General features: G+C 40.2%; 1 protein-coding gene across 4 annotated transcripts in view; it reads right to left on the bottom strand.

The window, feature by feature from the left end:
• Positions 1 to 1,296: 1,296 nt before the first annotated feature.
• The window catches only part of CYLD (ubiquitin carboxyl-terminal hydrolase CYLD), a 100,684-nt gene continuing 88,636 nt past the window's right edge, over positions 1,297 to 13,344 (bottom strand). For all 4 annotated transcript variants that reach the window (XM_084588697.1, XM_084588696.1, XM_084588694.1 and 1 more), the window contains 3 exons: positions 12,080 to 12,192; positions 9,099 to 9,303; positions 1,297 to 1,601 (listed from right to left, as the gene is read on the bottom strand). In XM_084588697.1, the coding sequence (XP_084444823.1) occupies positions 1,402 to 1,601; positions 9,099 to 9,303; positions 12,080 to 12,192 (518 nt within the window). In that variant the 3' untranslated portion in view covers positions 1,297 to 1,401. The remainder of the gene's footprint in view (positions 1,602 to 9,098; positions 9,304 to 12,079; positions 12,193 to 13,344) is intronic.

Genomic DNA, 13,344 nt, shown 5'->3' on the forward strand with positions numbered 1-13,344 from the left:
TTTCGTATTTAGTTTCCACTCGTTTAGTATACTATCGCTCGTTGAAAAGCAAATAAATGACTCCCAGAACCAATGCAGTCCAAGGCCACTTCTGCCAGCCATATGCACGGCACCCACACCTGGTGCCATTTGTGAACTTTAGGCCACATACACTTCCAGACTGCCCTTCAAACATCGGGAAAACCGCAGTAAACTTCTGGGGAGGGTTTTTTTTTTATGAAGTGGGTATAATGCGAACTGACAAGGGGCATGGTCATTATGGTGTCCAACCACATGCATTCGGATGAATGATCCTAGATAAAGGTTGTTTCCCAGGAGTGCTGCTTAAGAAAAATGAGGCGTGAAGGTGGTGCTAGGCATGATGTCTATGTCTGGTACTCTACATGCTGCCTGGGAACCCCACCTTTCTTTTTTTCTTAGAAAGAAATGCAGTCCCTTGGCGCAGGAATAGCACAGACTACTCATATTTTTTTTATAATGCAGTCACAGCCTTTTCGCACAATTGGTGCAGCAAATTGCATTTAAAAAACTGCTCTTGAAATGGTATGTGGTCCAAAAGGGGTTTCCTAGTAAAATTCAACTATAGTAGGTTAGTGCTTTACAGTCTGCACATTTAAATACACAATTCCCGTAGAGGGTATTTTGTCATAAAACTTTTTAACTACAGAATTCTTCAAAGATGGGCATTTGCTGCAGGCTGTTGCAGTCAAGTGTCGGAAAGATGGCAGCCACTTGCAAAACACTATTATAAAATCCAGGAACAATATCCCAGTTTTGATTATCAAGCGTACTGGGCTGAATTACATGCTTCGATATTCAAATGCGATGCATAGCACGTGTAGCTAGAGCCTTGCTAGATGGAACAGCTCCAATTTTACTACATGGCAGCAGTAACTTGTAATCTTTCAGATGTGCCACCTTTGGGCAAATGAGCCAAAATAATAATTTAAGATACAATCATTCCACAGCTGCATAGAACCTGTGGCCAAATAATTGGTGTTTTTTTTTTTTTGGCTAAGAGGTTCAGTATAAATTATAAAATCAATTTTTCAGACCAATCTGTTTTCATGTTCATGTTTTCTACTGCAAAAGAAAATAAATGCAGACTGCATTACTGTACTCTTTGACACAGTTGAAATCACCACTGCCATAGTGTTGGCCTATGAGATACCGAAGTCTGAATACAGGTCCAGCTCTAAATGAAACACCATGCACAGTACAATACACATTTTATAAAAAGCACCTGAAGACAGCAATGCAAGGTGATAAACACCAGTTAGAAAATAAATACACAAAGCAGCTTTAAAATTATTTAATAGGTACAATATTGAATCATTAACTTACAATGCACCACTGTGTTTGTCACACGAATGCTGTCACTTGAAGCCAAACAGATGTACATCATTTGTACTTCATAACAAGCGGGTTCTCGTACATGCACATATAGGCATCACAAAACAACCTGCGTGTCTTGCCAGGAAGGTATTTGTTCCTACTGGCAGAATTCATATCTTGCAGCTTTTTCACACCTTTTGGACCAAGCCAAGATTCAGCATCCATATACTGCTCCACTTTAGGGATATTGTGGCCATCCTCTCCTCCTGCATGGTGCCAACAATGTATCAGAAGCCAGGAAAGGTTTCAAAATATAAACCAAGCACAAAAAATTCTGATTATGTCCAATAAACTCGTCAGTGTCATGTTGGCTACTAAAGAGTGCAGAAATTGGACTTATTTATAGGGCTTAACATCCCAAAGCGACTCAGGCTATGAGGAATGTCATAGTGGAGGGCTTGGGAAATTTTAGCCACCTGGATTTGTTAAACATGCACTGACATTGCACAGTACACAAACACCTTGCTTTTCATCTTCATCAAAAAGCGGCTACCACTGCCGGGATTGAACCCATGTCCTTGGGCTCAGGAGTCGAACGTCCAACAACTGAGCCACCATGGCAGGGAAGTGCAAGTACACCAAAAGATAGCAATATCAACAGTGGTCTTTACACGATCAAACTTCGCGTGACACAGCTTCAAAACATGGGATGTACACAGCATCGCATCGGCCACATATATGCATGGAAGAAGTGCACTTGTTCACAGATGTATAACTTTACTCGATTCAAATACAAATGGACAAAACGACACTACATTCGGTTCAGCCAATACAAATCAGCACTGGTCAGAATAACTTTAAAAACAAACTTGTCATCCAAGTTTAAAATATGCTGTGCATTACCTGTACCCAACTTGAACTGCAGAACTCATGTGGTACTTTATCCCCATACCGGGAATTTTCTTTTACAAAATTTCAGCCAAAGTGGTCTCTTAGTACACATACTACCACTATAGTCAGATAAGGATTTGTGCTGGACGAGCCCTACTCAGTGAAAACTGGACACATAGTACCAAAAAGTACACAATACAATAAGTTGGAGTTGTCGGGAGCTAGAAGACTTGGTATATTGACGAGCCTGGCTTATACAAGTCTGCGGAGGGAAAAACAGCCCTGTGATTCAGTGCAAGCACGTGGTTTATTGTGCATAGTATTAAACATTATGCCGAAAGAACCTTAATAGTACTTAATATATTATTCTGCTCCATTGGGCGAATGGTATCAGAAACGGCTATATTTTCGACTAAGAAATGAGTAGCACTGAGATCGGGTACTTCCCTATGAATTTGGTAAGTGTCCAGTTTGTTGGTTTTCAAGCTCCCTGGTAATGAGACAGGAATTTCTGAGTGATTCCCGTGAAACTTGTTGATTGTGACGATGTAAACAAACTTTATATAAAACGTCACATTTAAAAGTACCAAGAGAAAGTTCCGAGCTCCTTCACGTAACAGAGCAGAAAGCAGCTCTTGTGTGAAACACAGGCAAATCTGGAACCTCGTGCAATTCGCTCTAGGCTTTTTGCTACAAGACATCCGGCACCTTTAAACTGAGCTGCATATGCTCAAGAAAGTGGCCAGTCACACACCTCATCTGGATGTAGTGAAATTACCTTCGCCTTCTAGTAGTTACGTCAGTTGTTTTCTATGTCTTCTCAAGACATCCTTTAAGAGCTGCCTCTGCTTTATCAGCACAATAATTTATAGCTGCTTTGAAATCACCCAGACCTAGAATATCATTTTTGGGAACCATGGTGCTATCATACTTCCTGTTCTACTCTATCTAGGAGCTGTAGCATGCCATATCCAGAAAGTGTGTGAAAACATGAACAATGCATTTTCTATTTGCACAGAGGTTTGGCAGTTCACAAAACAGCATTCAGATAGGCCAACTCTGCCCTTGTGTTGATTTTATCTGGCTACAAAAGTTTTCCAAACTTAAGTTTTTTTTTTGTCCTTTGACCACTTTCAGCAAATACCCTCTGGCTCAGCATCGAAGCCAGTTCAGAGCAGTGGGACTGACCAGCTATTTTTCCATTTCTCTAAGCAAAGCTTGTTATTACATTGCGTGTTGAAGTATGATTCACCATGCTTAACTAATCTTACACTCTGCATTTGCAGTGATCCATCATTTGAGGGCTCTGCTATAACAGTCTGAGGGGAAAAAACCTTGTTTTCAAGGTAAATGCCTCTGGTGAAATATCTGTGAGTGGAGAAGAAGAGATTCCTGCTGATGGCTGGATGACTGGGGCACAGTTGTCATCAGAGTTACTGAATTCTCTCTTGTTCATCCAAACGTTAAGCATAATGAACAAACCGTACAGAGTCATCACTGTTCAACAAATGGCATTACTCTGCTGGCTGGATGACTGGGGCACAGTTGTCATCAGAGTTACTGAATTCTCTCTTGTTCATCCAAACGTTAAGCATAATGAACAAACCGTACAAAGTCATCACTGTTCAACAAATGGCATTACTCTGCTCCAAGAAATTCTGGGTTTTGTCATCTGTCAAATCCTCTCATATAGTAAACTTTACCTAACCACAACTCAGTGTTAAAGTATCGAAGTGGGTAACTGTGACGTAAAGCACTGGCAGCATCAGTGTTTTTGCAATTATTATTTGAAGCTTGCATCAGCGACAGCTGTAAAATTACTGCAATATTTCATAGAAGCTCTGAAGGGTAATGTTAAAAAATTGAATTTATTGCGTGGGCAAAAATGTATACGAGAGTTGGAAAATGTAATTCAAATGCACACATTGCTGATATGCTAAGACTGGAGGAGCCATCTAATGTAGAGGGCTAACAATAAAATCTACACAATTGAATAAATGTAAGATCAACATAAGAAGTTCATTTAAAGAGAAATGGTGAGCCTTGAAATGTAGGTATCCGATGCGATGTGACCTCTGAATTCTTGTTCATTTTCAGTTTCCTTTCATGTGCTTTTGGGTCCTTATTGCAGTGAGGCGTAATCGTTTAACTTTAAAGTTTAACTTCTTGGTCATTTTGTCATGTGCAGCTTGTATATAACGCGCCTTTTGACAGTTTACAAATGCGCGTGGTTGTCTTTCGGTTCGCCAAAGGTCTTCTTTTGATTTTTGGTTTGCTATCTTTTATATTATCTGATTCTAGGACCATATGTGCCACCTGGTTATAAAAGCCTTCAATGTTTTCAATAAAATTTCAGTTGCAAGTTACCGGCCTGTGTCGTCGCCTGCCTCTGTCCTGTGTCTGCTGCGGTTTTTAATTTCCAAATGTATCACCAACTGGCCTACATATCTACCTTCCTAAGGTAGGTATCCAATTGGGTACTCATGGAATAAGGAAGTCATACTGAAGAGATGGATCAAAATATGCTGTTGCTAAGTTTGCAATGCAAGATGTTTGGATGAGGAAGAAACTTAAATGCAGTAGAAGCAAATGATAACTAATGAGAATAATGCTAGGGACGACCTCTTCCATTACACTTCAAACTATTATTGAGGCAAGCGCTACAGCTCAACTGCCAGTAGTGAGAAGACAACGGAAAAAAATAAAGGTGGTTAAAGGGATTACAGGAAAACTAAATTATAAGGGAAACATATGGGAGCTCCCTTTATTTACGGTGTTAACCACCCGTACCCTGTCTGCGATATACACATGGAATGCCGCTGCCATTAAAATGTGTAACTGCAGACTGCCCAGGAAAAATAGCAGTTGCATGATAAATATGTGCAAGGCATAGTTCAGATAGATAGCACCAAATCTTGGTACTGGGCGAGTGAAATGCAAGTTTGGCTAGTCTTTATATCCAAATTTTAGTGGGATCACTTCTATCTACATGCTCAGATTTTAAAATTTTTAAATAACCTTTTAACCAGAATAAACAAAAGTGAAAAAAAAAAAAAGTGTCGCAGTGCCCATTATGATTATGTATCTATACTGCACATCTAACATATTTTACCTTTCTTTTCATTGCCTTTTTTTCTTACTCTACATTCTTTCCTCCCCGAATCAGATGGGCATTCTGCTCCTTCACCTGGCACCTGCTGTTGTATTCCTGCTTGTTGCCTTCCTAACTGGCTCGTGTTTGCATGAAATAAAGTAGACTCTCGTTAAGATTACTTGTTAAGATGAATTCTTGGATAAGATGAATATTACGAGACTGTTGGCTGGTTTCCCATCAGACTCAATGTAATGAAAAATCTACTTAAGCTGCTCTGCGTATCTTTCTGTTAAGATGAACTTTTGGAGAGATCATGAACCACAGCGACCCCTGCACAACGGCACTCACAAGGCGTCCGCGCGGCATTGTCAAAGAAAAAAACAAATGGTGGGGGTTTTAATGGTTTGAACCTAGTGATATGAGCGAAAGCTCTATTAAGCATGATTTTGTACTGTTTAGCAGGGTTGTACATGGTTTGATGATTTCAATTAGGAAGATTCTCAAGCTTCGCTAAGAGCAGACATGATAGTGCCTTTAACTACCTTTTCATTCAGCATTTGTGTTATATTTTTTGTTTAAGTTGGTTTTTCGGGAAAGGAAGGCACAGTATTTGTCTCACTTTCGAGTTGACACCTACACTTATTTAGGTCAAGGTCATTCGGACCCAGCGAAGCAGAATCCCAAGTTGCAGTTCGAGTAGCAAAGGTTATGCTCAAAAAAAAAAAAAAAAATAATAATAATAATAATAATAATAATAACATATCTAACAAGAAACTGCATTCCCACAAGACCGCCTCTGACTTATCATGGAAGACTGCAGGGAAGCTGGCTTACAGGGGCATGTTTCTTGGAGGCACGCTTCCTTGCCAGTGCAAAAAAGGCGGGGCACCGTTTCGCCTGCGCTGGCGGTGATATGGCCCAGTCAGACCTCGGCATCATGCGTGCATCATGTGCCACTTGTTGCCTTCCACAGACAAAGGAGTGTATGTGCAAAGCGCACCTGCTCATTGACTTGAGGCTTAAGGACTTTGGGGCCACATTTTCAACAGACACGACGCCACAAGATCCGTTACCACGGTGATGAGACTTCCAGATAGTATCAGTGCTACGTGCACTGCCTACATTGTAAGGAAAGGTGTGTGGTGTGCCTGTTCAGGAAGAACTACAGACAAAGCAAGAGGGAGACACAACTACACTACTGGCTACCTTCTAAGTGCTCGAAGCAGGAAGGGAAGCAAAAGTTATGATGAACTCAAAAGTAGCAGCTGCTGTGGGATACACTGAAGAAAATGAGACTGAAAAGGACTACTAGATGAATGCCATTCTCAAGGGTTCATCTCTGTCTTCAGCTCACTTTATGATAGCGCAATAAATGCTCTATTCGCAATTCTTTGTATGGAAAGCTATTTTATTAACTGTTTTTATGTAACATACATTTGGACACATCTAAGCAAGCTCGCACTTTTTTTAAATGCTTTGAGTGCCGAACATTTTCGACAAAAATTTCAGTGTCATATTTTTTTGCCGATTTTAAATAAACAAAACTCTGAATATTCAGATAAATAGGTGAAAAATATATAGAGAGAGTATTACAGTCAGAGCATCAATGGAACTAATTAAATGGGAGAGCAATGACATCCCATAAGTGTCGATAAGCTGAGAGAGCACCAGCAATTATAAAAATCAGCCTTCATGGGCATCCACTAGCGTCCCAGCAAAGATGGAGATCAACTTTCATGTTTCCATTGCAATCGTGCAGAGAAAATGAAACCACAAGATTGCACTGCTACAAACAGTGTGCAACACGGTAATCATGATCAGCTTTCTTTCCTCTGCAAGATGATAGCATAGATAATTTTTAATACTTCTTGTACATTTCAGAAGATGGCAGCACCTCTCAGTAAGCGCATCTCTTCAGAAGGGCGCGAAATTTCATATGCACGCTCAGTGCAGTGTGCGTAGGCAAAAACCCTGTGGGATGGAATTTAGCCTCAGTACCCATACGGACAAGAACACTCAAAGGGTTAAGGGCATTTTAAGATAAGAAGAACAAATTTTCTGGTCTCTTAATGGCAGTCTACTGTACAAGGCTAATTTTTTTATAGCTTGCATATTTTTATTTTCAAAACTGAGCGACATACATCGGTGCGGCCTGTGGATTGTACTGCAAGGCAAACAATATGCATATGACAGGTGCAATTAGCTAAAGTTAAATCATAATTTTTTTTATTTTAGATTTTAAGGGCAAGAATACTATATTGTTAAAATATGGCTTGAAATAGATGTCAAAAATGCACATTTGAAGGTATGTTGAGTTGGCTGGCTTTCCCGCATTTCATACTTACAAAATGATGTTGCCCTCGCTTATGCATCAAATATTGGTACTGTGTGTGTTTGCTGATGTAGAAAAAGTTAACTTGATTTCGGCAATGACACCATGTGCAGTAACGGCAATTTATAATTAAGAAATCTAGAAAAGCCATTTAAACAAGATGTAAAGTGTGCAGTTTTGACATTCAATATTTAAAGTCACATTTCAGACTCGGGAAATTTAAAAACTAGGCTCACTTCCTGTGGTAACAGCCTCTACGCCTTTTAAAATTTTGCTACTGCCTGCAACACTGATGAAGTCACAACATTTTACATGCATTTATTTCCAATGAATGTGGACAGCAAGGAAAAGTATCAATAGCCTAAGTCAGTTTGTATTTTTGACTAATAAAAACCTTCATGGGCAACAATTTTATAGCACTAAGAAAGAATAAAAAGCACAAATCTGTTTGCTGCTCAATACACATAAGCATAACTGAGGCAGGAAGCAACAGCAGCAACAAAGACAAACACAAAAAATATGACACAGAACCAGTGCTATTGAGCATTCACTTGTCCTGTGTCATTTCTTCCATGTTTGTTTTTGTTGGCGCTATCCCGAGACGAAAAAAAAGGGTCATTTCCAGCTCGATTATGAAGCTGTTTACCCAAATTTTCAAGCGGGAAATAGGCATTTCCAGCTGGGATGACATTTATTTCCAGCAGGATTATGGAACTGCAAATCATGTCCAGCTGGAATGTTCCGGTTTCCAGCTGGAAAATTTACACTTCCAGCCAAGGTCCAGCTGAAAAATTTACGGCTAGAAAACGCAAATCCAGCTGGAAATTCAACTGGAAACATGCTTTTCCAACTGGAATGGGTACACCTGAAGAAGGCCTACAGAGTGTCCATTTTTTATCTGGGTTGTTTCCTGTCAAGTATTATGCCTATCATAACCTAAATCAATGTTCTTGTCAACCGTAACTGTTTCTACTTTTATATAAATTTTAAAGCTCTGCATACAGCAGATTTTAAGGGAAAAGCACATAAAGAACAAAGCAAACATAACACTAGACAAAATTTTATTCCAGCTAATGCAACCTGCATCCATTTGGAAGATTTTAGGCATATTTTACAGCCACAGGCTTTATCACAACTATTTTAAAGCCATTCTTTGAAAACCATTTTTAAGTCTCGAAAAAAACAAAATCATACTGCCCAATCTATACCGCAATCAAATCTATAATACCTTCTCTTCATGAAGTGGTTCAACTCAACATCCCGCACATTACAACAGATACCAGGAATTTAATGCAGAAGACTTAACTGTAAATGTCAACCTAAATTTCATATTGCACAGCAGCAAAGTTTACCATTCCTGTTTCAGAGCTTTAAAGCACAGATGTGAGCAGAAGTTAAAAAAAAAAAAAAAAAAAAAAAACAATAAGAAATAACATTCATACTAACCTTCACGATCAGCCATGCTGTCAAAGAAGCACCATTTGTAGTTGTTATTCTTGACAGGACATTTAACAAAGCAGACATAGTGACTCGTTTCAATGCAAACAATTGCAAACAGTCTCATGAACTGCCTGCGGGGCTGTCTATCTTCTCCAAAATCATTCTTCAATTTAGCCGGTTGGTGCTTATCTCGGATGTGGTGCTTATGAACCTGTAGATATAAAAGAAGAATCATTATAAGTAAAATGTTTTGTTCTTTACTTAGATATTTTATATAAGCCACAAAAAATTACCGTACAGTACATGGGCACCCTGCGCTTTGCCTCTATCTTAGATGCGGTCGCTTAGGTTGGGGTCGAACCTGGTCTTTTGCCTCATGAGTCTAGTGCTCTGGACACAGAGCAACCAAGGTGGGGCATGCAGAATTTCAAATGTGGCAAACACTCTCCTGCACAACTACAGATGATAAGAATGTGCGCCAACGGGGTAATCATAATGAGGACTACAAGCAGTGAGCAGCAGCATCTGGCCTGCAAATCGCCGACTTCATGATCACTAGTCATGCTGCACATACTGTGATAAGCTGTGGCTGTGCTGTTGTACCTGAATTCCCTCAACCATAAACAGATCTGTGTGAATGTATTTTCCATGCTTCTCCACAAATATTTTGTTCATTCTGGGCAATAAGAATTTTCAAAGGCTATAGATTTTTTTCACAACACCGCGAGACGCGTATCACCGAGATTCTACTTAGTTGGCCCCAGTATGGCAATTACGAATTCAAGGGCCAGAGGGCCAGACATGGAAGAATTTCTTCCACAATAAAGGTTGAAAAGTCTGTTTAGCCTTTCTCTATAGCTGTGCAGGTGGACTCGAGTTGATGCTAAAGTTATTATACGATTTCCTCTCTTTGTGGCATTCCACTATATTAGTTGACAGAAATATCAATGTGGAAACGGTGCCATTTATCATTTTGTTCTCAAGCATTCCCAAGTCCCCATCTGTCCTGTCAGTCTTTGTGTTCATCCTCAACTTTTTGCGCTGTTCCCTTTAGCCATGTAAACAGACCAACAAGCCTGAACCATGAATCTAGTCCCTCTCAAAAGCTCAATACACTGCGGCACACCATTACTGCCTAGTTTGCAGAGTGTCAGTCTACAGCCTCAGCATCTATGCAGGGAGCCATCACAATATAATGCTGCAGGTATGGCGTACCATGCTTTTATCAGCTTCTTAGGGGTCAGATAAACGAAAGTGGCTGCAAAAAAAAAAAATCAATTATAGAGAAAGAAGCTTTACCTTAAAAGGAAAGGCAATACAATAAAGCTAGGCTGTAAATATAAAGTTTGGGGCAAAAATTTTGCACTGCATGAATTGCAGGTAAACCAAAAGAGAAGAACACTGACTCAACCATAACCTCTAGATACATGCAAATAGTATATACTTATTCGAAATCAAATCAAATACAATATGATAAGTATTGCTTTGGTACCAAATCGAATGTGAACTGAATAATGAAGAACTGAATCACACACAAACTGAGTAATTTGTATAGTTATTTGCAACTTGCACAAATATTTATGCAAGACAGTGAAGCGCTAGTGGCAGTGCTGTAATTTATGGAGCCAAGGCTGTAATTGTTGAAAGTCATGGCAGTTGTCAAAATGATGCATTCAGTATGAAGCCAGTATATTCACCCGAGATTCATGCACCTCAGAGCATTACCTTTTGCTACCAACAATGAAGGCAGTGGCATATATCGGTTAAGAGTGACAAGAGCTATGAGCTAGGCCCTCTGATATCGGGTATGGAGGCAGGCTTTGCCAGACCCAGCTGAGTACTGCTGCATTGCTGAGGACTATTGAAGACCATATGTTTGAACATTATGAACAGTGCCACATGAATAGATCATGTCAAAGCAGCATGCTCTGCAACATCGGATGGGTCCGTAGAAGAAAACTAAGACAGCAGAATCTCATAGATACAATTCTCATGGGCATTGTATTATCCAAAATAAGTAGGAAAAGGTCGCGAATGAAACATACTTGGTACAGAGCTCACTTTTATTGCAGCATTTTGAAATAATCTGTCACTGTGCACTAGACTCTATTTCCCAATGACCAGAAGCAAGCTTTTTCTAAAACTTGTAGAAATAAGCCTCAGTTTCAATGCAAAGCTTAGCTTTTGCATCCTTGACGAAGCCACGAAGAGCATCTAAAACTTGGTGCTCTGCCAACTTAGAGGACAGTGTAACCCCTGCATGAGATTTTGTCAAGATGCACGCAGTGAGATGTTATTTGTGCACAGAATTTGGCAGGCTTTTAAAGTATGCACAGCAGACTGTCACAACAACAGTGTGACACTGAGAGGCACTGTATGAAATTGAAAAAAAAAATAATAAAATAATAATTAATAATAATAAAAAAAAGGCGATTTATCAACAAGAGTGTGTGTGTGTGTGTGTGTGTGGGGGGGGGGGGGGGGAAATGATGATTATGGGAGTAAATAAGACACCTATCAAAGATCACATCAAACATCAATAATTGGCCATGAGCGTTACTGTTACGACGGCTACTAGCCCCTCCCACTAAGACTTTGTTGATGCCTCTTGAAGTGAAATTTGCAACCGCCAAGTTTTTCATACATTTCTATGATTCATATGTGGAAACCCAACCCATTTGGAAATACAATCACATTAGCTTAATGAAAATGCATTACTCTACAGGCCATTGGCCGAGAACAAAAAAAAAGGTATGTTTAAGCGGGATCGTATCAACAAGATTTCATGGCATAACTTTCATTTGATACTTGAAAATTTTGAATATTTGCAAACCTGCCATAATCTCTCTTAGTGTACAAATTAGCTTAGCATGCACACTTCTGGCATGTAAAGTGATTTGCGAGACATAAGTGCACAAGGTCAGAGAAGGTGTATTGCCTAATGCAGTTAGCAGCTGCGCTTAATAGTGCCAAATGACTGTACTTACGGTGTCACTGCAACTTTGACAGTAACTAGTGACTTCAAGTCCCACATCTGCCCGGAAGCACTCCCAACACTCATGAGTTGCCTGTCTCCCACAGACATAGCAAAACCGGGGAGCTGCATACAAAAAAACCGCACTGTTAGGCACAGGACAAGAATTCTTTTAAGCATAATAAAAGCAAATGTGAATAGGCTGTTAAAAGTGTTAAAAGATGACTAACAAAATACTAACAAAAACCTACAACAATGCTGTGATAACATCCATAGTGCAAGGACATGACACTACTGATATTTACAGCTGAGAAGCAGGGACGTAGCTAAGCTGGACATCACACTCACTGAATGAGACGTTGCATAGCTACTTGTATCGTGGTGAACCAACAACAACCAGACACATGCACCCAGCACAACCAGAAGAAAGCTCCCTTTCAATCCCTTTTTTACCGTATCAGATGATATCATGCTGCGGTTGCAGCCCTTCTGAACAGAAACGTGTAAGAGATTGAAAAGAGTGTCTTCTGTCAATGGGTCAGTACTCAAGGGCCAGACACTTGTACAACAGGCAAAGGAAGGAAACAAGATAGTGAAGTTCACACCGCTATATCAAAAAGCTGTCGATGGGCTTGTAGGGTGCATCATGCAAGACACTGAGCATTACATTTCTACACACATGCACCCAGCACTTCTAGGAGTCTGGAAGACTGGTTTGGTTATATATTGTTTAACGTCCCACAGTGACTCGAGACTATGAGGGATGCCACAGTGGAGGGCTCCGAAAATTTCGACCACCTCGGGTTCTTTATTGTTTAAAGTACATGAGCATCCTGCTTTCCACCTTCATTGAAAAGTGGCTGTCACAGCCAGGATCAAACTCGCGTCCTTAGTTTTAGCAGCTGAGCGCCCTAACCACTGAGCCACCGTGGCAGGGCAGAGCCTGGAAGAGCTTTCTTGAAGCAGCAGTGGCATACATCTACAGACCACAGTGAGTGTACCAAGAAGTAGTCTTTAACCACAGCATTTGATAACTAATTGTACTAACCAGCAGGCAAACAACTTAGTCTCACTGAGAAAATGTACCATAACTGTAATGCAGCAAACAAAGCGCATAGAGATATGCATATTGTGAAAGATGGCCAGGTCCAGACGGCAAGGTCGTGAAGGCAAGGCAAGGTATGCCGTGTCAGCGTTTAATCTGATGGAGAAAAACCCAAGCGCGCGCCGGCAAGGCAAGGTATGCCGTGTCAGCGTTTAATCTGATGGAGAAAAACC

The sequence above is a fragment of the Amblyomma maculatum genome, chromosome 1 (assembly GCF_055883805.1).
Source record: "Amblyomma maculatum isolate TAMU_Amacu chromosome 1, ASM5588380v1, whole genome shotgun sequence".
NCBI classification, from domain to species: Eukaryota; Metazoa; Arthropoda; class Arachnida; order Ixodida; family Ixodidae; genus Amblyomma; species Amblyomma maculatum.